Genomic DNA, 23,871 nt, shown 5'->3' on the forward strand with positions numbered 1-23,871 from the left:
AGAGGTGATCAATGTAATGAACGTATAAAAACTAGGGGAGGTTTGTGTAGGTGTAGAAAAGTGATGGGTGGTTTATGTAATTTCATCAAGACTCAAGGGGTGTCAGTGTAATTTACTCTTATTTATATATATATATATATTGAACCAACTCATGAACCTAACGAGTCGAACTTTGTTTAACTCAAGTTCGACTCGTTTATTTAACGAGTTTAATTTCTAGTTTAAATTCAATTCATTTGGTTCACAAACCATGTTTCTTGAGTTAAATAATAAATCGAATTTCAAACTAGTACCGAGTTGGTTTGGTTCATTGTCATCCATTCTAATCATATATGGAAACCAAAAAAATGATAGAGATGAAAATAATAATTGAATTTTTGAATAAGAAAATAGTGAAAGGATGAGAGAAAGCAATATAAGAAAACCCTAACACCAGCATAACAATTCCTCTTCCCTCGACAGCGACGCCACCCTCACTCTCATCTAACACCTCTCTTCTCCCACCGTCGATTTTCTCACCGCTCATCTAGCCCTTTGTCTTACTCTCTTATTCTGCTTATAAGGTTCGTCTTCTCTGTTATCTTTATGTACTTCACACATTTCACCAATTTACTTGTTAGTAAATCACATCTGACAGTTTTATTTCTTATAGAAATTAAATTTCAATAATTATATGATATTTTTACAATTTCAACGTTAAAAATGACAACATTATTGAGGGAAAAGCGGTGATATGAATGCATATATCTATATTTATATATATATATAATTAGTTGTTTCCAGTAGAGGGTGAGACGGTGAGTCTCAGCCCAACAGTGAGTTGTATGATCACTAATTCAAATCCCGAAAACGGTCTATCTGACTGTGGGTTAATATTGACTACATGTGCTATACCTGTGCATTGGCCACCTTTTTTATTAGTTGTTTCTATAACATTGGTGCTTATGCTATATTTGTTTTATTTTGGTCAGATGAAGGTGAAAAAGCAGAAGAGACATAGGAAGATTCTGACGTTTTACACTGCCTGCTTTGGTTTTCGTAAACCTTTCAGGGTTCTATGTGATGGAACATTTGTGCACCACATTCATGTCAATCGTATAACACCTGCTGATAAGGCCCTCACAAATATCCTCACTGCTCCTGTTAAGCTCTATACAACCAGGTCCATCTCTCTCTCTCTTCTCTCTTTTAAAGAGCTGCTTTACTAAAAGGCTCGAGTTCATCATCAGCTCAACTGTGTTTTTACCAACATAGCTACTATAGAATTATGTAACATGTAACCATTTGTAATGTGAAGTATCCTTTGGATTGTTGACATGCCACGAGCTACCGGGTTCGAATAAAGTAACTGTAGAAAGGGTATTTTTGTTGTTTTAAAGTTGTTAGTTTAATGAGGTGGAGGCTTTTGATTAGTTGTGCCTAATAGGCACGTGCCTAACCTTAGTTACTAGGATTGTGATACAGGTACACACTTCATCTGGGTGTCTAGTTGATGATTTTTACGATATTCTTACTAGACTTATTTTAGGAAATTTGGTATGCAGTCACACAAGGTTATCTAAGCAACCTTAACTATGGTTCAATGATCACTGACCTGTCAATCCAATTTTATTCAATGATTGTATGGCATACTTCTCAGGGATCATGTGGACTTGATAGAATTATTTGTATCAAGTTGCATGAATTTGAATGTACAGTAACACTGCTCATTTTAAAAATTATACTTCTTAACTTAACATCTTTTTCTATATTCAGTCTCATTGGTATAAATCCTATTTTTTCTTTTTTGGGTCCTTCGGCATTTTTACCCTTTTCTTCTCTCTCATTTTCCCTTTGTAATTTTGAAATCCATATGGAGATGTTGCAGGTGCGTTCTAGCAGAGTTGAAACGGCTTGGCCGCTCATATTCCGAGGCTCTTGAAGCTGCTCAACAACTTATAATTGCAAGATGCGAGCACGAGAAATGTGCCAAGGCAGATGCCTGCATCACAGAACTTATTGGACAAAATAATTCTGAGCACTTTTTTGTTGCTAGTCAGGACACTGAACTGCGGAAGAAGTTGCAGGAGGTTAGTATAATTTTGTCAATGTTGTTTACTACTGGTAGTAGGTTGTCTTTTATTAATATTTTATTCTTAATCAAAAAAAGAAAAAAGTTATTTGCATAACATATTTGATGACATAGATATTTAAATGATATCCAGAAAGAATCCTTCCTAATTGTTTTGACTTGGAATGCAAACTTATGTTCTTATCTGTATTTTTAAAATTTATTTTGCATTGAGATTTTGAATATATTAGTCGTTACTATTATCTTTTCATATTGTTAAACGCCTTAAGCTGCTGGAAAGTTGAAATGATATTCAGAAGAAAAATCATTTATTCCAAAAGCTTGGTTGGTACTTGGTGAGGTGGCAGATTTGCACACTAAATGAATACTGCTGTATGTAAAACTTGGTTACTGATGGATGTATGCCAGTTCAGTTGGTTTGCTTGGTACTTAGTTGATTGTGACACGACCTTCATGGAGACTGTCCTGTCCAAACTTATTGATACTCGGACCATTGGATAATGCCTTATGCTAAAAACAATTTTCGTAAATGGTTGCTGTGTTTGAATTGTGGAGGAATTAGAAGATACTATCTTGGTACATAGGTTGCTAGATCATGGTTCATTTATTTGTTACTTGTGATGCAGAAAGATAACTATCATTTAAGAGTTTCAGATACCTTTAGCAACTTGAAAATTATTTTCACATATATTTCACAGGTTAACCAGTTTAAGTCTACAAAAGTCTGATCTTGTGTTTTTTATGGGATTAGTAATTAAAGGTAATCTTTAGTTAGTCAAAAGCCAATCTCCTTTCTTATTAATCGAAGAAGAAATTTATAATGGAGCATTATGGCATTGTTTGGTCAATTACATTGACCCCACCTAGTGAGATTAAGGTTTCATTGTTGTTGTGAGAAGAAATTCCTTAGTCAAAAGCCATTATTTTAGTGTCCACTGTTCAATCAGCTTCTTTAAGTGTACTTTTGATCATAGTAGTGAAGTGTTCTATGTGTGCTCATCTATTTGTACATGTCACGTTTTTCTTATTGAAGGAAGCTTTATTTCTATGGAAGGTGGTGGACTTATCCCATATGTATTCCTATTCAATCCATTATCCTTTTGCATTAACTTCACATATTAGTTTTAACTTTTAACCTCTAGGCTACATCTGCTTTCCTGAATGTGTAAACATCTTCTATCTTGGCAGTGTTGCTGATTGAGTGATATACCAGCTTTGCAATTCATCCAGCTTGTCTCATGGATGATTTTGGGTTGAGAGGAGTAGTAGAGCATTTCTAATAGTAATTAACTTTTTGCTCACTAGAGTGGTTGAAGAGAAAGTTCTTCGACACCTGTTCCATGTTCTATTCAACCCAGATCATGACTTCAAACTTGATGATGAATTTTAAATGGCTGCATTATATATTTCAGTCTTCCTCCAACTTTCCTATTTGTGTCATAAGTTTTTTATGCCACTCTGTGTTTCTTATGTACTGCTTTTTGACATTTTTTATTCGTGTCTAAAATATTGAGGTGCTCTTATAATGATGCAAGACATTTAGAATTTTACCACGGGTAGACTTTTATTCTTTTTAATCTGTTTGTCTGCAGATACCTGGCGTGCCTCTCATATTTGGTCTCAGAAATGCTCTTTTCCTTGAACCCCCATCTGCATTTCAGCGGCAACATGTGAAGGCTTCTGAAGAAGGACGATCTCAGATGACCAAAAAAGAGTACCAGATACTCAAGAACAGGGTAATGAATAGGCTGGCTGGCGAGGAAGATGAAAATACTGTTACAGAAGCAATAGAACATGAGGATTCAGGGTATCAACCCATAAATTTGCAGTCAGAAAATAGGAGTATTACTGCTAGGAATCAGATGGGCATCAAAGATAAACCCCAGTTCAAGAGAAAAAGGGCAAAGGTATACCCACACTTGTACTGTATCTATTGCTTGTCTGAGTTTTGATTTCCACATTCCAGTCTTTTTAGCCTTTATCATGTTGTGGCTGTAGGCAAACATTGTACATATAAGATGCGCAAAATCTTTTTTTATGTTTATATTATACTTTTTTGTGGGGGATTAAAAGAAATAATTTTTGGTAAAATTATTTTAAGGCCGGAATGATTAAAAATTAACTAGTTAATTTACAATTAGGTCAACAAATGGTTAGTGTAACAAACAAAAAGAAAGGCCATTTGCGGTAGGTGGTTAGTAATAGATACAGTTGTGGTAAATACTGGTGATAAGATTAAGTGGTTAGTAATTACACACTCTTTAAATACCCTTCTTGATACTTCCATTTCAGAAACAACTAACCCCTTCACCAGTATAAGTGGTTAGTACACTTTAAATACTGTTAACCAGTGGAGTTTAGTGTTTATGATATAAAAGTATCGTTGCCTGAAATCTAGTTGTTGTAAACCCCGCCCCCAAATTTTGTCCTGCTATTTTGATGTAGTTCTCATAGAAGGTACTTTAATCAAACTACAGTTGATCTTAAATCTGACAGGAGTAACTGGATTAAAGCTTTATTATTTTTAGCAGCTTATACTTCTTGTTCGTGTTGTCACATTTTGTTGATATTACACTGCAACTTTGTAGGGCCCAAACCCGCTTTCATGCAAGAAGAAGAAAGGTGGTGAAAATAAAAATAATGGTCATTTGAAGGTAGGGTTTATATGTTTCTTCTATTCGTAAATTGAATGTTTAGATTTTTTATTTTTAATGATTGAATTTCTTCAGTCTAGAACTTTAATCATGAGTTGCCAAATCATTAAAAGGGCTTAGCTTTTTTACAAGTTACAACTACTACCATTGATGTGTAGCTCTTTTGAGTTTTAATGATATAGAAATTCATTATTGGATCACAAAGTAGAAATCCTTGCCCTAAAGTGGATTAAATTTAAACCAGACTTTTCTCCTCGTTTTTATGCATATGCACAATTATTTATTGCATTTTTTGTGTGGAAGCAGCCTCGATTTTGAAGGTTTTTGCTTTTACCTTGTCATTTTCTGTGGTTATTTACTTATTTTAAGGTTTCATTAACCTAACCATTTACATTTTCCTTCGTTACCTTGATGCTGAAAATAATATTTTTTTATTACATCTTGATCAATGTGTTATATGAATTGTGTGAAGGTGTGTAGAAGTGGAAGATTGGTTAAAAACTAAGATTAGTTTCATATAGCTTTCTAAGTTATGTATTGTTGTTTTTTTATCAGGAAACGAAGGAAGGAGAAAGCACAGTGAAGAGAAGTAGGAAAAGGAAGAGGACACATAAAGGACAAACCCCAGTGGGAACAGGGAATTAGATCATTTTTTAGAATTACAAAATTGGTATTTATAGAAGAGCTCCTTGAGTTTGCTGTTTCTGATGAGTGAAGAGAGAAAAACAAATTTTGTTCCAAGCAGACATGACAGGAAAGTATATACATTAGTTGTATGTTGAATTCCGTATTGTTGTTCCTCTTTAGCCATCAATGTTAATTTGGTGTTTACTTCTAAGTAACTAAAAATATATATGTATCTTTTTATGAAATTACAGGCCAATTCTCTAATTGATTCATTGAACAAATTATTTGTCATGCTTATCTTATTAGGATGTTTGTTATATCACTTATTTTGTGCCCAAGGTAACATTTTATATTATTCAAGTTTTTTTTTGGCACTTGAAAAGTGTGAAGTATCAAAATATAAATTTTACAAATTGGTTAATTATGATTTCAACTTATTCTTTTTAGACAAATAAAAAATATATGCCATGAAACCTTATTTTCAATTAGTTTTTTATGTTAATATTCATTTTTAAATCAAATGTTTCATTGTTTTCAAAAATTTTAAAAATATAAGAAGCTTTCTATGCGTAATAATTAGGAAGATTTTTAGAAGGATGTAGATTTATACAAATCGTGTTGCAGTGACGCTCAAAACATTTTATTTATTAAAATTAAGTAAACCCAATCTTGGCTTTCCTTCTTAAATGTTGAGTATTATCACTCAATAAGCCGCAGTAGGAATTGTATTTCAGATGAACGTGTCTTCATTGTATTTTCTTGTTGACTTGCAAAGAAAGAACTCTACTTCCTTCACTACATGTGTTAATTTGAGTGGAGACGAAATCAACTTTGGGATATATTCTTACTTCATGTAGGATACCTCAATCGACTGATATGATTCCGCGGTACTCATTTTTTGTGGTCGATGTAGAGTTCTGGTGGAAATAGGTAAGTCTTTTATTAGTGACATATTATCCGGCCTATAACATCCTACACCATGCTATTTTATAAAGAGAAAAAATATAAATATTTCACAATATACAAGTTTTATATACGGTCAGTACATTATTCACTATTCACTGTGTATCCTCGCACTGAGATAATCTTGTCCGAGCCGAGAACATCCACAAGTATGTGGGACTAACTTTCCCAACGAATATTTTTTCTTTGTACAAGACTCGAATCCGAGACCTTACTTAAGGGGAATCAAACATGTACCACTGAGGCAATCCTGTCTGAGCCGAGAACATCCACAAGTATGTGAGGGTAACTTTTCCAGCGGATATTTTTTCCTTGCATAAGACTTGAATCCGAGACCTTGCTTAAGAGGAATCAAGCACGTACCACTTGAACCAACACTCATTGGTATGTACATTATATATTCAATATAACTATAATGATTATATATGACTTTTTTCAAATAAATAACATATTAACTAATTTAATTATTTCTGCTGATAGACCTATTTTAAAACAACTAGATAGTGTGAGGGCAAGATACAACAACTAAAGTGATTATAAGTACTAATTGTGTAGCAAAGACTATTGAATATAATATGTGACTCCAATGATAGTGTGAGTGATTGATAAATACCTAATTCCTAATAAAGCAATGTAATATAGTGTGCTGAGTTTGAGTCAACTAGGTAAACAACCTTGTTTGTTATAATGAAAAGCACATCCAACAACTAAACCAACTGACTTTTAAAATAATGTTCAAACTTACTGGATGGGCTTTACTAATCCAAACAAATATGGGTTGGATTGCTTACTTGGAAAAAATCTATTTGTAGTTATTGTGACATTGTGAGAATGATAACAAAATTACTGGATGAGTACCCACAAAAATATATGTAATGAATATCACAATAATACTTTGTGAGTATCATGATATCTAATTTATGGGGACCAGCAAAATTATATATTTATTTTTTTAGTTAAACATTTTCTATATTATAATTTTGTACTACTTTAAAATTATTTATTATCTATTCTATTATTTTTTAATAATAAATTTTAGTGATTACTGTATAGGGACAAACTTATCATATTCATATTATTATTCATGTAATATTTTTTTATATATACTAATTATTATAAAATATGATTATGCATAAATTGAGTGGTTTTTTTTTTTGGTTTCTCACAGGTATCCTCGCACTAGAGGCAATCCTGTCCGAGCCGGGCACATCCACAGGTAAGTGGGGCTAACTCTCCCAACGGACATTTTTTCTCTCTACAAGACTCGAATCCGGGTTCTTGCTTAAGGGAATCAAACATGTACTACTTGAACCAACGTCTGTGGGTTACTATGGAGTGGTTTGGTTTAATTAATTTTTATTTCATACTCTTCTTACTCATTACTCATTAGGATAATTTATTTTTCTTTCACTTATTTATTCTATTTCTCTCACACAAACATTTTTCTTGTAAACTAAATTATCAGCAAAAGTTTCCTTTAGTCTAACCCGCGACGGAGCTGCCAACGCCGCTTTTGACTGCCGTCTCCGACGTGCCACCACCCATTTCTCGTTCTCTCATTTGACCTCCATTTCCCCACCGCCTGGTAATGAATATAGTGACTGAACTCATTATTTACTTATTTATTATTTCTCTTATGCTGGAAATCGAGTTTTAAGGGATTCATACGTAAATCCCTTTGAAGGTAATTTTGTGGTTAATTTTTTTACCATGGTGTGATATGGTGAGTGAAAATAATGAGCAATTTGGTGCATTTGATTGAAGTGATTATTGATATATTTGTTTTTTTTTGTTTTCATGGAGTTTCATGAAATCATCTATATTGTGCTTATGATGAATCACTTAGGGTTTAGTTTGCGAGTTAAGTTTTAATGAGAATGAAGAGAAAACAAAGGCTCTAGAGTCATACAACAAGTGTATTTTATGGCTCTTATGCATTTCCCTTCCCTTCATTATCCTCCAAAAACCACATCACAAACAGGCTTAGTCAAATACTCGAATTTATGTTTGTGGGATTCCCAATCTGATTCAATTGAAAGCTTTGATCACAGATTTTATGTTTGTCTAGATTGTATCATTATATGTATAGTTCATTGGTTTGTACAAGGATAAAGCCAAGAAGCTGCTAATTGAGTTTAAAGCATAAAATCAAATTTACATATTGATTAAGTGGTTAGAAATCAGAACTATGGGTCATGTATTGGGAGCATGGTATACATATTGCTTGCACATTGCCTCTACATGTAGGAACCCCTGTGATAAACCTTTTATTACATACACCATTTCTGAAATTTTTGCTTTTGAATAGAGCACAAGGATGTTGTTTGATCCATTTAGCTGACTCCACCTAGTAGGACAATGTTTGAAAATTCATTGTTGGGTTACTGATGAGGAGAATGCATCTGTGTTGGGAAATTCTGGAAAAAGTGCATGAATTGGGCACACAAATCTTTAAAATAAATTTCGGATGCTTAAATTGGGACTGGAAGACTGCAATTATAACACTAAATCTGGAATTTTTACTGAAAGGTAGGTGGAATCTATGATCTGCTTCCATTAAATGAAGAGAACGATATTTTCAAGGCATAAGAATAGCTGTATCTTATTATGATATTCCAGAAATTTAAGGTTCCGTTTTTTGCCTTTGTAGCCCTGAAATTTTTTGTTGAATTCTGGAAGAGCGATTTCATTCAGTTTTGGAAGCTAGTTTGAGTATTCACTCCTGTTCACATCATTCATTTAAAATAGAAGATACAACGGATCCTTCCTGTATGTTTATATTTCTTTTGGTTGTAATGTTCTATAGTTACAGTCTGTCATCTAAATAGTATTTTAATGTTTCCCAGGAGGTATTTATATTGGTCTTGTCTGTCAGTGCTTTTCTTACTTGGTACTGCAATGAGGAACTGATTTAGAAGACAGCCCTATGCATGCTTGGTCCTGAGAATCCATGAGTTCATTGCGGGACAAAGCACTTTTAACAATGAGTATGTATTGCTTTGGAAGGAATTTCGCCACAGCTTCGTCCTCTTTACTTCCTGTGCAACTGCCGTCACCAAAGTATAAGATTATTAAGTATTTAACAATTTTTTAGTATTCTATGTACCATTCAACATGTTCATATGTGCTATTAGATTTATAATTTAAGTAGAACGTTGTTGGTTTCTTGTCGTTGTCACTTTTGTTTTTAAGTAAAATCTTATGGTGTTACTCGGTGAATTGGATGCCAACTATCTTTCATGTTGGAATGTAGGGAAGCTCATTTTTGGTACATCTTACCTGATGAAATAAAGAATGCAAACCTATTAAACCGATATTTAGATATTTTATCTCCTGGTGAGAAAGAAAATGTACTTCGTATGAGTGGAGACCAACTAAAGAAAAGAGCACTCCTAGCTCGTGCATTGGTTCGCACTACATTATCAAGATGTAAGTTTAATCATTCTGTTACTTGGCTTTCTTAGTTTTTATTCCCTTTTCATTTCATTTCTATAACTTTGTTCCTAGACATTTCTGTAAAGGTTACAGATGCAAGCTATAGCAATATCTGATACCTAACTAGTTTTTCTAGTGACAATCACCCGTTGACATTGTTTCCCTTTTCACCTTGAAACAATGACATTAAGTAACTCCTAACCTTAGCCTATTGAAACCGTAATCACAGTTTGGCTATTTTTCACTTAATTGACATATAGCCTACTTGTTTCATGGACCACTATATGTATGGAAATCTGTCATAATTACATCTGTAACCTTTATATTGTTCTTTTCTTTCCTTCATTTTGTTTTGACATATTTATATCGTGATAGAGATCATATATCTAAACAGTATTGTTTACTGCTAGACCAGACAAATTGTCAGATTGATCCAAAATCCTTAAAGTTTAGAAAGAATGATTATGGGAAGCCTGAGGTATTTATGTAATTGTTAATTTATAACCTGTAACTTATGTTTGATTTCTCTTTCTTCTTGCTTAATTTACATATACTATTCAATTATTCATTGACGACTCTTGTAAACACTCAAGGTTTTCTCACATAATTGTATAGGTGGACTGGCAATATGCTGATGATAGAAGCTTACCACCATTGCATTTTAATATTTCACACACTTCATCTTTGATAGCTTGTGGAGTAACTGTGGGCTCTGCTGTATGTATTCTGTTACACAGATGTTCATTTATTTGTTTATCACAAATATGTTATTACATTCGCTTCTAGTTCTATTACTTTTGTCTTCTTCAGCTGTCACTTTTCTTGCTGAAGACCATTTGTTCTTTGAGCTGATTTAACTTGCCATTCTCATTGTAGATTGGTATTGATGTGGAAGAGAAACAAAGGAGACTAAAGAATGATATTTTAGCCTTTGCACGGCGATACTTTTCTCCCCATGAAATTGAAATGCTGACTACCATTGCAGACCCTGAACTTCGGCGTCAGGAGTTCATAAAATTATGGACTTTGAAGGTTAGGAAGAGTATTGAATGCTACTTTTTCTGTTCAGTTATAGTTTTACTTGTTAGTTTGAGTCGGGTGAGAAATTGTTTTATCTTCAAACAATTATCTTGTGAAATTTGAATATTGCCTTTTTATTTAGCTTCATATTACATTTTCTTTTTAGTTGATTTTTTTGAAACTTTTTGGGTTGGAAATTTGAAGTAATGGAGTACCTTGAGGTTAAGTAGTTCTACAGTTCTACCTTTATTGGCTTTGAAGGCAATGGTAATACATTACCCTACTATTGTGAAACTGAACTTATTAAACTACTTACCTGGAAGCATCTGGCATTAATTGATGGTCTAGTCAAAGATGCCATTTAAACATTTTCTTAACTGGTAAAGGTGCACACTTATAAAATATTTTTTCAAAGGTATCTACATGCTTAATTTTTTATTTTTTTAAATTTAATATCTATCTGTTGCTATTTTTTTGGTTTAATAAATTAACATAAAGACGATTAAGAATATAGTGTGTAGTATGCACAACTTGTCATTGTAGATTGAAAATAAATTTATCTTTTGCTGTTCTCCGCCTGTCACTTATGGAGTTATTTCCCATCATTTATAGGAGGCATATGTAAAAGCAATAGGGAAGGGCTTCTCAGCTTCACCATTTAAGACTTTTACTGTTCGATTAAGAGATCATATGAAAGAATGCATTCATCTTCCACCTCATATGATTTCTAAGGTATGCCTCACTCTTGCAGAGTTTGTTTGATATATAGTGAGCTATATTAGTGATATTATATTTTCATAAATAACTCTTCTTCTGTATGGAACTACCATTATATGGGCAAGTGTTAAAACATATTGACTAATATTACTGCAGGAATTGCAGTATAGTGTGCAAATCCATGTTTCACTACTAACAGTAAATGTTTGCATATGAATAATTGGTTTTGTATGCCTTAAGCATTTTACTTCGCTGACAGGCACCTGAAATTATCGTTGAGCCTTCTGATGACCGGAAGAATCTCCCAGGCAATTGGAATTTTGCGCTACTGGAGTTGGCTGGTTCTCATTATGCTGCTGTTTGTATAGAACAGGACAACATTAATGGAGGTAGTAAGTTGTCTTTTTGTTCTATTGGTAATAATTAAGTTCCATTTTATGTTATAAGTATATTGCATCAATGCTACCTGCTCAACATTACTTTCACAATTGCACACATATCTGCAACTATTTTTGCTGCAGCCATATTTGTAGTCGTGGCCGTTTGTAACTCCTTTCGGCCATTGTGTGAGTTGTATTATCTAAGAAAGTATTATGAGTTTGAGTAGCTGCTAAGGCCTCATGTTTGTGGTTTACACTTTACAGGCAAAGGGAGCATTCCAGTAAATCTGACCATTCGGAAAACGATCCCATTCGTTGAAGATGAATGTATTTCTGCAAGTGACACTGCTGTAGTGATCAGTGGCTCGACCAGATTGATAGTGCGTGATTAGTGATTCTGTAATGAAAGTTTTGGCAAACATTACATTTTGCCTTTCTTTATCTAGTTTGGAATCAGTGGTTTCCAATTTAATTTAGCGCTACCTTTTTCCTTATTGTCATAAGGTTTGTGTCTCTTAAACATTGTAATATCTTGTTAACTTTGTGGAAGTAACTTTTTGTAAGCAATTTTATTTATTATTTATTTTTCAAAGAGAGGGGAAAAGGGCAATTGTCATGGTTTGAACTCTGACACTCATACTTAAAGTCTCACAACTTACTAATTGAGCTTAAGCAGGGCTGGAGTTTTTAATTTAATCGAGCAAAAATTTTGTATATTAACTGGAACAAATTAGGTGTTTTACTAGAAGTAAAAAATTTGAGATATTATAACAACAATCAAGTTTTAATGTCATTATCTGGTGTCGATTATATGAATTTAACAATATCATAATATTTTATTATAAATCATTGATAAAACATTGATTTCTAAATTTTTCATAATTATTTTGCCTATATTTTTTTTAGCCTCCAGAAACCTGAAAGATCACCTATGGTTCCCCCAAATTTGAAGTGGATCTTGGACCATCCAATTTAATTTGCTTAGAATTTTAGATCTGTGATGTTAGAGAAGTGAAAATGGTCAAGAAAGTACTCTATCTAGTGTCATTTTAAGTTTTTATCAAGAAAACGAGGCCATTGATCTAGTGCGAGCCTGCTAGGCAGCGAACGTATCACAAGTCTCAGCGAAAATATATAGCAATACTTACAAACGACATGAAAAATTATCATTAAAAGAATCAAGCTTGACATGTTTTCCAGGTATTATAAGCCAATCTTGGCATTCTAACCCATGTTGATAATAATTTCTTCAAAATGTGAGGTAATTAGATAAGTAAATCTAAAAATATGAGGTAATTTCTGCAAAAGGATGTGACCATTTTTCATATTGCAGATCATTATTTCAAATTGCTGATCACATTATATATTGCTGCTATGATGTTGTGACTGGCCGTCACGGGTGTAAAAGTTTTGCGAGAGGAACTCATGCAACTGTATTTTATCTATTATCTTTTAGGCCTTATGGCAGCGTAGACAGTAGAAACACTTTTGCTTTCAGAATTTTCAGGCTACTTTGGTTGTTCTACTGACATGCCTCGCGAGCTTCAGGCAACTCTCATGGCTTTGAAGCATGCTTGGAATTATGGTATCATGAATCAGCTGGTCAATGGTGAAGTTCCCTAGTGGGACAAAGATTTACTATATCAAAGTATGTCTCAAATCATGTATCAAACTAATGAAAATATATCATGTCAATTAAAAAATTAAATATTATTCATTATTTTTTTATGTTTTTCCTTTGTTGTCATTGGTTTTGAACATGGTTTGTTTGAGTGAGACAAAAAAATACTTATCCTTCCTAGCTGTACGGGTATGTGGTTAATTTTATATGACCATTTTTATGACAAATCCATTATCGTGATTTTTTGGTATGGGGTACATAGCTTAAATGATTAAATGAGAAAAATAAGTAACTACCTAGTATATACTCATGTTTGCTTCGTTTTTATGACCGAAAATTTAGCCAAATCTGAACAGGAATGCAATTAATTAAGACCATAAAACTATAACAACCTTAGCTTTTGAGAAACTTGCACGTGTCCATTGAGAAAGAACATTTCTTGGTATTGATTATTAGATCATGGATCCTTGACAATGAACGTGTTTTTTGTTTTCTCTTATCTTTTCTCCCATACAATTCCATAATAATAACAAGGTTACATAATAGCATTGCTTGAAAGGTAGAAAAACAATGGCAAACTCAGCTACATTTCCAGCTGCAGATGTTGTTGGAGAGTTGAATCCTGGGATAAATACTGAAGTTGAAGTTGATCCTATATCATCTGAGGTGGCTGCCTCTAAGGTATTCATGTTACCTGCATATCTTTTCTTTTAAACATGGGAAGTTCTTTTAAAAGGAAATTGTGAAGAAATCAAATATTCTCTTTATCATGTATATCATGTACTGACTGGTTTTATGCATATACTTGATTGGTTGAAGGAAGAAGCAGAGGCCAAACAGAAGAAAAAGGAAAGGAAAAAGAATGATACTTTGCAAACACTTAAATCAGGCATTATAATTTCTGCCATAATTGTGGCTGTGGCAGGAGCTGCTTTTGCCATAAACAAGAAGTTAAGAGAAAAGTGACCTCACAATTCCTGCAACATATGAAATACTTATGGAGATTTGTCTATGTTAGTCTATTTTTCATGTCTTTTTTCTTATTAGTTCACATACTTCTGGGTTCTTAAATAAATTCACTAATGTACCACAACCCTTATCATTTTCATCTCAGTGCCAAGTTACAAACATATAGATACATATTTTTTTTATTTTCAATGAGTCTTGTAATTTGATTATTGAGTTTGAATATCATAATATATACATTTTTTGTTTACTTTATTAGATCCCAATAATAGTATCAAAGTAAACAAACTTTAATTTCATTCAAATGAATGCATAATGTCTTGCAATATGAGCAATTTTATAATTTCCAAGTTCCAACAAATATCATCGAATATAAACAAGTTTAAAATAACTTACAAATATAAGGAATAAAATAAATCACTGAATATTCACATGTCAATTATCTACTCTCATAATCCTGTTCTATCAAATTTAGCCAACAATAATCATTTAGAACTTTTTTCATGGGATGGAAATAAACTAGACATTTGTGGTCATAATTATGGAGTAGTTAGGATGGAAGGAGAAAGGAAAATATAAATGTTATCGTCTCACAATTTTTTTTTTATTTTTTAATCTTAATTATTAATTTTTTATAATAAATTAATTACTTTGGAAGCTCAAAACATGATATTCTCTAACTCAATATGAGGCATGCTAGAATTTTGCTTGTTATTTGTTTTGTTACAAACATCAAAAGTGTTTTGAGAGTTGTTGAAAATAGAAATTCACTTGAATCATTGAAGAAAAGAAAGATGTTTACTAAATATTTTCCTAAATTTGGATAACTAGTTTTGTCAAATTAAATTTAAAACGTGCTTAAAAATTTGTCAAAAATAGAACTCATGATTTAAAATTCATAGTGGCGCGAGTAACCTATCAAAAGATTAGTGCCCAGAGTAATTACACGAGGTTATTAATTCCAAACCAATAATCAATAGCCAATGAAAAAATAGGTTATAATATTCTGAGCTTCATATATATATTTTGACAAATTCAAATAGATTCATGAACTAAATAAAATTTGCAATTGGGTGCAGAATGCATCGAATAAGTTCTCATATGTTATTGTTTTTGGGTCAATAGTGTATGCTATTATTTTAATATTTTTACTTGTCTAAAATTATTTTGCTATTCTAAACAATAAAATATATTTTGTCATTTCCCTCAAGGACTTAGAGTCTTTGCCTACTTATAGATATCATCCACACATCTCATGTTTCTATTAAATTTTTATTTGTTTTTCTATGGAATTTTCTGCCCATTTCATCAATAAGAGATTAATTTTCTAAGGTAAGGTTATGTACCAAAGAAAAATCCTCCTAACTATACTATATAATTAAGTTAAAAAGATGAGCTCTATTTAGGGATGACAGTACGGGCTTGACCTAACGGACTAACTTATTTGGATTGACATTTTTAGTATGTCAGACTCGAGATTTTAGTCTAAAAATCTATATTCAAGCCAGTTTGGAAGCTTGTTTTTTAGACGGACTACGGAGGGTCGGGCTGGCCCACGGGCCAGCATTAAAAAATGCCACAAAAACGGGAAATTAAAAAAAATGCCACAAAAATGCATTAAAATAATCAAAACGTAGGCTATATGTTTGATGTAAGTATTTTATACTTGTCTGGATTAATAGTTTAAATATTTAGTGGTTTAATTATATATTTATTTACTATTAAGATGTTTTATTTGTGACATATTTAATAGGAACTAGATAGGCTATGTATTTAATGTAAGTATTTTATACTTTTCTAGATTAATAGTTTAAAAAACTAGCGGTTTAATTATATATTTATTTACTATTAACATGTTTTATTTGTGACATATTTAATAGGAACTTGATAGGCACAAGACACAATTTACCACAAAAATGGGAAAGTCACAACTTGATCTTTATTTAGAGGAGACATCTTTAAATTTTAAAGATAAAATAATGATTTGAATGTGCTACAATGGTGGAAAGAAAATAAAAGTCGATTTCCAGAGCTATCAATCATGGTCTGTGACTTGCTTTGCATTCCTATTACAAATGTTGCATCTGAATCTGCATTTAACAGTGGTTCATATGTTCTTAACAAGTATAAAAGTCGACTTTTATCTATAAATATGAAAGCTTTGTTTTATGCTCGAAATTGGTTGAATGATTTTATTTGTGAAAGTAACTTATTATTTTTCAATGTAATTATCATTTATTTGTTAGTTAATTATTCTTATAAGCATATATTAATTTAATCATATACTTTATGGAGAAGAAAATTTGAAAGACGTTGATGGTGATAGTAATAAAAAAGTGGAGGCATCGTTTTCGAACAAAATATCTAATGTTTAAAACTTAGAAACTTTATTGTGAACTAAAAGTCTAAAAGTTTAAGAGTATATTGGCTTGTTGTTTAGAATTACAATTTTTAAACTAAAACGGTATGTTATTGTGAGACTGTAGACTCTGGTTTATGATTTTTTGTTATAAAAAACATTTATGAGGCATGATGATTATTTATTTTTAAAATTGTATTGAGTTGATTATAAATATATGTTTTGAAGAAAAAAACGAGTCAATCATGTCAAATATGACTTGGGCTCACATTTTATGTCTTTTTAACAATAATGGTCAAGTTGGACCAGCTCACATTTTGGCAGACCAAAGGCATGCTGAGCAGGTCCAGTCCGGCTCATATTGCCACCCGTAACTCTATCACATATGGGTAAAATAAAATTTCAAACCACAATTTCTAAAATAGAGTATTTTTCCCCGTACACACTTGGGTACTCCATTAGCTGTTTTGGATAATATTTGAACCAACATCTGTAGATTATAAGAGAAACTATTTTACTATTATATGGGGGATGACTTCTTCCATTTCAATTTTTCATATTTTGTTTTGCATCAGCTTTTTTTTTCTTCATATTATGTTTAAAGTATACATTTTGGTAAGATGTAAATATTTTCATTGAATGTAAATACTATATACTATAAATTGAAATAATAGTATTTTCTTGTAATAAACATGTCACGTTATATGTGTATTAAATAAATAATACAAAATATACTTTTCATCATCTTCGTGTAATAATCTTAGTTGTGTTTTAAATTTTAAATAATTAATTGATGGTATATATAAAGATAAATAATTATAATATTGATATAGAGTTTTTTATATCATCATCATATTATATATATCCACCACACATATATATATATATATGTATATATATATATTACTCATTAAACATTCAGCCACTTTTAATACAAGACTAGACAACCTATTTTATAGGAGAATATAATATTTACAAAAAAATATATATATATAATGTAATACTTTTTTCTTAGAGTATATATACAATTTTTTTATATATATACAATTTTCTAATAAGAGCAAGAAATAAATATAAGAGTGTAATACCTATGCACTATCTAACACCCGGTTTTTGCAACTTAGAAATTACCACTTCATTATAAAAATATGATAAAAATTTATAAAAAATTAGAGACAACATTCTAGAAAATCATAGCGAATTTAAAATTTCTTTTCATTCATGATACAGAACTATTCAATATTATCATACCCAAAAACGAGGTATCACATTCAGCCTCAAAACCATGATTTATATAATTATCTACTTTTAAATATGTAAATTTACAAAATTATTAATTTAATCTTAACAAAATGATTATAAAAGACATGGTGTATGCAAGAAGAAATCACTCTTAAATATTTTTCATAAAATATAACTTATACAAAAATCAGTTCAAAAGACCAAGGACATTCCTAAATTAGAGTCAATAGTTCCAATATCAATAATATACTTAACTAGACATCAACTAAGTTCTTCTTGTCTATATTTTTAGCAATGGATATCCATAGAGAAACTACAACAAACCCGTTCATACAATAATATCAACAAAAGAAAAGACAAAGAAAATGGAGTAAGAACCAACTACGGCGACCGCAGCGTGAAATTACATTAAAGTGAGACACCCTATAACAACACTATAACCAAACAATGTCAAACATATGCAAATGATGCATGAAGTTAGTGTCTTATACAATACAAGAGGATATTCACGTCCTCAATAAATATATCTTTCATGCAATGCAATATGCAATTCAACCAACCAATCACCACCAAATTACAATACTCGAAGGCTAAGATCCTAATGGGAAAGCAACCGGGAGTAAAGATATCATTAACATCGACAAGTAATAATATCCATGTTTTCAATTACCTCTATCAGAGATGCTTACGTGGTAAGTCCAGTCCGTTTCAGGATTCCTCTCTACAGATCATGGAATGGGCAAGGGGTGTTAGAGATCGCTTAGTTTGCATGTAGGATTATCCTAATCATACGGCTTATAAGACCGGACCCTCATTGAACTGTCCTACTTAAGCAATCCCTCAAGGCTTCTTGACGAATCACTGTCATTGCCGCCCCTATCCAAATCTCAATGATATTTCTAACAACGTATCTTTCCATTTTCTTCAACTCCAACTATAAGAATGCAATGCATGTACACTAACCGAAGTTAGCCCATTAAATCTTTTAATCAAGGTTTTCATAAGTTTTATATCCACAAATATCACATAAATTAGTCATCACAGCCCTAATGCATTTCTATCATGCTAAGTCCAGCGGACGAGCTCAAGATGCTAATTTAGTGATCAATACAATTGGGCAAAGCCCCAACTTCAAAGTTATGTATTTTCGAAATTAATATAACAACTAACATATGTATTTCCTATTAAATATAATAATCACTTATAATATTTTCAATTTCAATATGACAATACAACAATTAATAATATAACCATTGCAATTGAGATATTTCCAAATTATAACATTGACACAAACATTTAACACATAAAACAATTATCAATTTATCACAATACTCACATGTATACAAATATAATCATTTAACAACTTTTCATAATGATGTAATACCATAAGCGAGTACCTCGCATTATGTTACACAAAAATAAATTTGTACACATATATTTCCAGTACGATCAATAAAGGATTATTGATACATATATACCATTCATTTATATTATTTTTAATTGTTTTTAATAATAACTATATATATATATATATATATGAATGGTGGATAAAAGATTATTCTATATAAAACTCATACTTCACACTTTCATTCTCTCTTTAACCCTCCATTGTCTTTTTTCTTTCCACATTTCTCAAAGAAACTAAGCTAATCTTTATCTTTCTCTGAACTTTCCTCAATACTTACGAAGTAGGACAAAACATGTTCCCTTTAGTTCTCTTCCTTTTTCTTCTATACAACTCTCTTGTTGCACCTGTGAACCCTCTAAGCACCGAAGGCTATGTGCTTTTAACACTGAAGAATTCTATCACCAACGACCCAGAAGGTTCTATGAGTAACTGGAACTCTTCTGATGAAACTCCATGTTCATGGAATGGAATCACATGCAAGGACCAAAGTGTTGTTTCCATTAGTATTCCAAAGAAGAAACTTTATGGGTTTCTACCTTCTGCTATAGGATATCTTTCTCAGCTTCGTCATGTAAATTTCAGAAACAACAACCTCTTTGGGAATTTACCTAAAAAGCTTTTTGAAGTTCAGGGATTGCAAAGTTTGGTGCTTTATGGTAATTCCTTATCTGGGTCTGTTCCAAATGAGATTGGGAAGCTCAGGTACCTTCAAACTCTAGATTTATCACAAAATTTATTCAATGGGTCTTTACCTGCTACAATTGTTCAATGCAAGAGGCTCAAAGCACTTGTTCTGAGTCATAATAATTTCAGTGGTACTTTGCCAGATGATGGATTTGGTAGTAATTTGCTTTCTTTGGAAAAACTTGATCTTTCTTTCAATCAGTTCAATGGTTCAATTCCTAGTGATATTGGAAATTTGTCAAGTTTGCAAGGAACTGTTGATTTGTCTCATAATCATTTTAGTGGTTCAATCCCACCAAGTCTTGGTAATTTGCCTGAGAAGGTTTACATTGATTTATCTTACAATAATTTAAGTGGACCAATACCCTTAACTGGTGCTTTAATGAATAGAGGACCAACTGCTTTTATTGGAAATTCTGGTCTATGTGGCCCTCCTTTGAAGAATCCATGTGCATTGGATAATCCTGGTTCTGCTACTGCACCTTCATCTTTTCCATTTTTGCCTGATAATTACCCATCTCAAGGTAATGGTTCTGGGAAAAGTGAGAAAAACAAAGGGCTAAGTAAGGGAGTTATGATTGGCATTGTTGTAGGTGATGTAATTGGGATTTGCATTTTTGGTTTGTTGTTCTCTTACTTCTATTCAAGGGTTTGTGGTTTTAACCAGGATCCGAATGAGGATGGTAGTGACAAGGAAGGGGAAGTTATGAGGAAAGAGTTCTTGTGTTTCGGAAAGGGTGAGTCTGAGACCCTATCTGATTATGTTGAGCAATATGATCTTGTCCCATTGGATACTCAAGTGGCTTTTGATTTGGATGAGCTTCTTAAGGCTTCGGCTTTTGTTCTCGGAAAGAGTGGAATAGGGATTGTCTACAAAGTTGTGCTTGAAGACGGGCTTACGTTGGCTGTGAGAAGATTGGGGGAGGGAGGTTGTCAAAGGTTTAAAGATTTCCAAACTGAAATTGAAGCAATTGGAAAGTTAAGGCATCCTAATGTTGTTACTTTGAGAGCTTATTACTGGTCTGTTGATGAAAAGCTTCTCATCTATGATTACATTCCCAATGGAATCCTGAATACAGCAATTCACGGTGAGTTTTCGTTAAGGGCAAGTCTTTATTTTCTCCAATGACAATTTCTTTGTTTTTGGTGATCTAACACTTAGTTCATTTGTTTGTTTGGTTTCATTAGGGAAGGCTGGACATGTCACATTCACGCCATTATCTTGGTCTGAGCGAATGAAAATCATGAAAGGAATTGCAAAAGGATTGGTCTACTTGCATGAGTTTAGCCCCAAAAAATATGTCCATGGAGACCTGAAGCCAAGTAACATACTACTAGGCCATAACATGGAACCTCACATTTCTGATTTCGGTCTTGGACGGCTTGCAAATATTGCCAGTGGAGGCTCTCCAACCTTGCAATCGAACCGTATGGCCGCAGAGAAGCAACAAGAAGGACAAAAGAGCTTATCCACAAAAGCCACAGCTAATATTTTGGGCAATGGTTATCACGCTCCAGAGACACTGAAAGCGGTGAAGCCATCACAGAAGTGGGATGTGTATTCATATGGTGTGATCTTGCTAGAAATGATTACAGGACGATTGCCGATTGTCCAAGTTGGTAATTCAGAAATGGACCTTGTTCATTGGATTCAATTCTGCATAGATGATAAGACGCCTCTCTCAGATGTTTTAGACCCGTATTTAGAATACGATTCGGATAAGGAAGAGGACATTATTGCAGTTTTGAAGATTGCAATTGCTTGTGTAAATAGCAGCCCAGAAAAGCGACCGATAATGAGGCATGTGCTTGATATTTTGGATAGATTGTCCATATCCACTGACTAAGAATCTTTATGGTGATGCTTTGTGAGGCTTTTACTCTTTTCTGTCATGGTTGAGAAGGATTTCAAGGTGCTAGGATTTGTCATTAAGAGTTTTCACTAGATGTTTGAATCTTTCTTGTATTGAAGCAGTAGAAGAGAAAATGAAGTAACATGTTTGAGGCAAAGAAATCTTTCTAAAGATTCTAGTCATTGTCATTTGCCATTACTTAGAATTAGGAACTGAACTATGTTGGTGTTGGTATGCAACATAGCATGCAAGAAAGACTCTTGATTTTTTTATTTGTCACCAGCTATGCTTGCTAGTATTTTATCTATTAAAAAAATGGAGAGAATATAATGGTTCAGATCTATTTACTAATTCAAACCATTAGAGTTCGCTAAAATGAGTGATTAAGATGTAGACTAAATTATTTTATCTCACTCTTTGAGTAAGTGAATTCCCTCCCTTAAAAACAAATAATGTTTTCATTTTTCTTTATACATTAGTCATGAGAAAAAGATAAGATATTTTTACATTGTCACTTCATCATTCTCATTCATATTTTATCATCATTAACTCTTGAATAAGAGCAATATAAATGAATGATGAGTGATGCATTAATTTATATAAATTTTTATATTTTCATTGCATATATATTAACTTAAGTCATAAAATCATAAAATATTGGTTTTATTATGCCAGTGCAGTGACTGCACTGATATAGAAACTAGAGTATATTGTTTTCTGACACTTTTCAATTTATTAATGCTGGCACCCTTGACATGCATCTGAAACGTGTGATATTGTCTCAATGGAAAAATGAATTTCTTTTGGGCTACTTACTAAGGTTTATGGGGAATGTGTGACTTATTTCTTAACTCCTCCATAGGACTTGATTTTGGTTACATTTGAATTATGATAAAATAACATTTTTTTGACCCATAACAATTAGAGGTAAGTCCGGTTCCAAGTTTTTTTACTCAGATTCCATGTTAATAGGGTACATTTTAAATTACACTGACCCCCCTGAGTTTTAGTGAAATTATACAAACCACCCCTCACTTTTCTATACCTACACAAACCTCCTCTTGTTTTTATACTTTCATTATATTGACCACACTTATGCATAATAAATAAGTGTAATCTTTTAAACAAAAAATGTGATAAATGCAATTAATTTAAACAAAATATGATATATCGGGTAGACAAGTCTAAATAATATACAAATCAATATATCTTTATTATTTTTTGTAACAAAATGCATCAACAATTTCAAAGAAATATTATTTAAATAGCTCTTATAATATAGTGTAACAAACCAAAAATAATAAAGAAATATTGAGTCATATATTATTTGGACTTGTTTCCACAATATATCATGTTTAACTTAATTGCATTTATCATATTTTTTGTTTAAAATATTACACTTATTTCTTATGCAGGGTGGTTAGTGTAATGAAAGTATAAAAATTAGGGGAGGTTTATGTAAGTGTAAAAAAGTGAGAGGTAATTTGTATAATTTCACTAAAACTCAGGGTGTCAGTGTAATTTACTCAAAATTTTAATATCACAGTTTGAACGACATATCAATTTTTAAATATCAAATTTAGACGAACTCTAAAAAAATTATTATCTTTTTTTGTTATTATATTCACCAAATGAATCTAAATTAAAAATATAAAATGTAACAAAACTATTACATGGTTTATAAAAATAATTAAACTAATAAAATAAATGAGAAAAAATAAAAATATTTAATTAAACATATTTCTATTTAAGAGAACCCTTATTTTCGTATAAAAGTATAAAACAATTACATAATCTATAAAAATAAATATCTAATAAAATAAAGCAGAAAATAAAAATATTAAATTTAATGTGTTTTTATTTAAAATGGA

The 23,871-nt window shown here is 32.0% G+C and overlaps 4 protein-coding genes across 10 annotated transcripts; all 4 read left to right on the forward strand.

Annotated features, from left to right (window-relative positions):
- Positions 400–5,567, forward strand: LOC109361369 (rRNA-processing protein UTP23 homolog). Of its 4 annotated transcripts, XM_019606856.1 has the most exons (7): positions 444–494; positions 532–563; positions 972–1,162; positions 1,868–2,069; positions 3,664–3,978; positions 4,660–4,725; positions 5,278–5,567. In XM_019606856.1, exons 3-7 carry the CDS (start codon positions 972–974, stop codon positions 5,368–5,370), a joined length of 867 nt encoding a protein of 288 aa, XP_019462401.1. In that variant the 5' UTR covers positions 444–494; positions 532–563; the 3' UTR covers positions 5,371–5,567. The 4 variants fall into 4 exon arrangements, with proteins under 4 accessions (XP_019462400.1, XP_019462398.1, XP_019462402.1 ...); XM_019606855.1 differs by lacking the exon at positions 532–563 and having other exon boundaries at positions 400–528; positions 968–1,162; XM_019606853.1 differs by lacking the exon at positions 532–563 and having other exon boundaries at positions 400–519; positions 959–1,162.
- Positions 8,259–12,286, forward strand: LOC109359145 (4'-phosphopantetheinyl transferase). Of its 4 annotated transcripts, none has more exons than XM_019603697.1 (9): positions 8,259–8,943; positions 9,162–9,375; positions 9,569–9,744; positions 10,128–10,228; positions 10,366–10,467; positions 10,627–10,782; positions 11,383–11,502; positions 11,747–11,876; positions 12,132–12,286. In XM_019603697.1, exons 2-9 carry the CDS (start codon positions 9,266–9,268, stop codon positions 12,257–12,259), a joined length of 1,023 nt encoding a protein of 340 aa, XP_019459242.1. In that variant the 5' UTR covers positions 8,259–8,943; positions 9,162–9,265; the 3' UTR covers positions 12,260–12,286. The 4 variants fall into 4 exon arrangements, with proteins under 4 accessions (XP_019459242.1, XP_019459244.1, XP_019459243.1 ...); XM_019603699.1 differs by having other exon boundaries at positions 9,569–9,722; positions 10,166–10,228; XM_019603698.1 differs by having other exon boundaries at positions 8,260–8,943; positions 10,161–10,228.
- Positions 13,914–14,699, forward strand: LOC109360119. The gene is made up of 2 exons (XM_019604850.1): positions 13,914–14,169; positions 14,308–14,699. Exons 1-2 carry the CDS (start codon positions 14,059–14,061, stop codon positions 14,452–14,454), a joined length of 258 nt encoding a protein of 85 aa, XP_019460395.1. The 5' UTR covers positions 13,914–14,058; the 3' UTR covers positions 14,455–14,699.
- LOC109359280 (receptor protein kinase-like protein ZAR1) lies at positions 19,643–22,236 on the forward strand. The gene is made up of 2 exons (XM_019603889.1): positions 19,643–21,235; positions 21,336–22,236. Exons 1-2 carry the CDS (start codon positions 19,756–19,758, stop codon positions 21,992–21,994), a joined length of 2,139 nt encoding a protein of 712 aa, XP_019459434.1. The 5' UTR covers positions 19,643–19,755; the 3' UTR covers positions 21,995–22,236.

The sequence above is a fragment of the Lupinus angustifolius genome, chromosome LG11 (genome assembly GCF_001865875.1).
Source record: "Lupinus angustifolius cultivar Tanjil chromosome LG11, LupAngTanjil_v1.0, whole genome shotgun sequence".
Classification (NCBI taxonomy): Eukaryota; Viridiplantae; Streptophyta; class Magnoliopsida; order Fabales; family Fabaceae; genus Lupinus; species Lupinus angustifolius.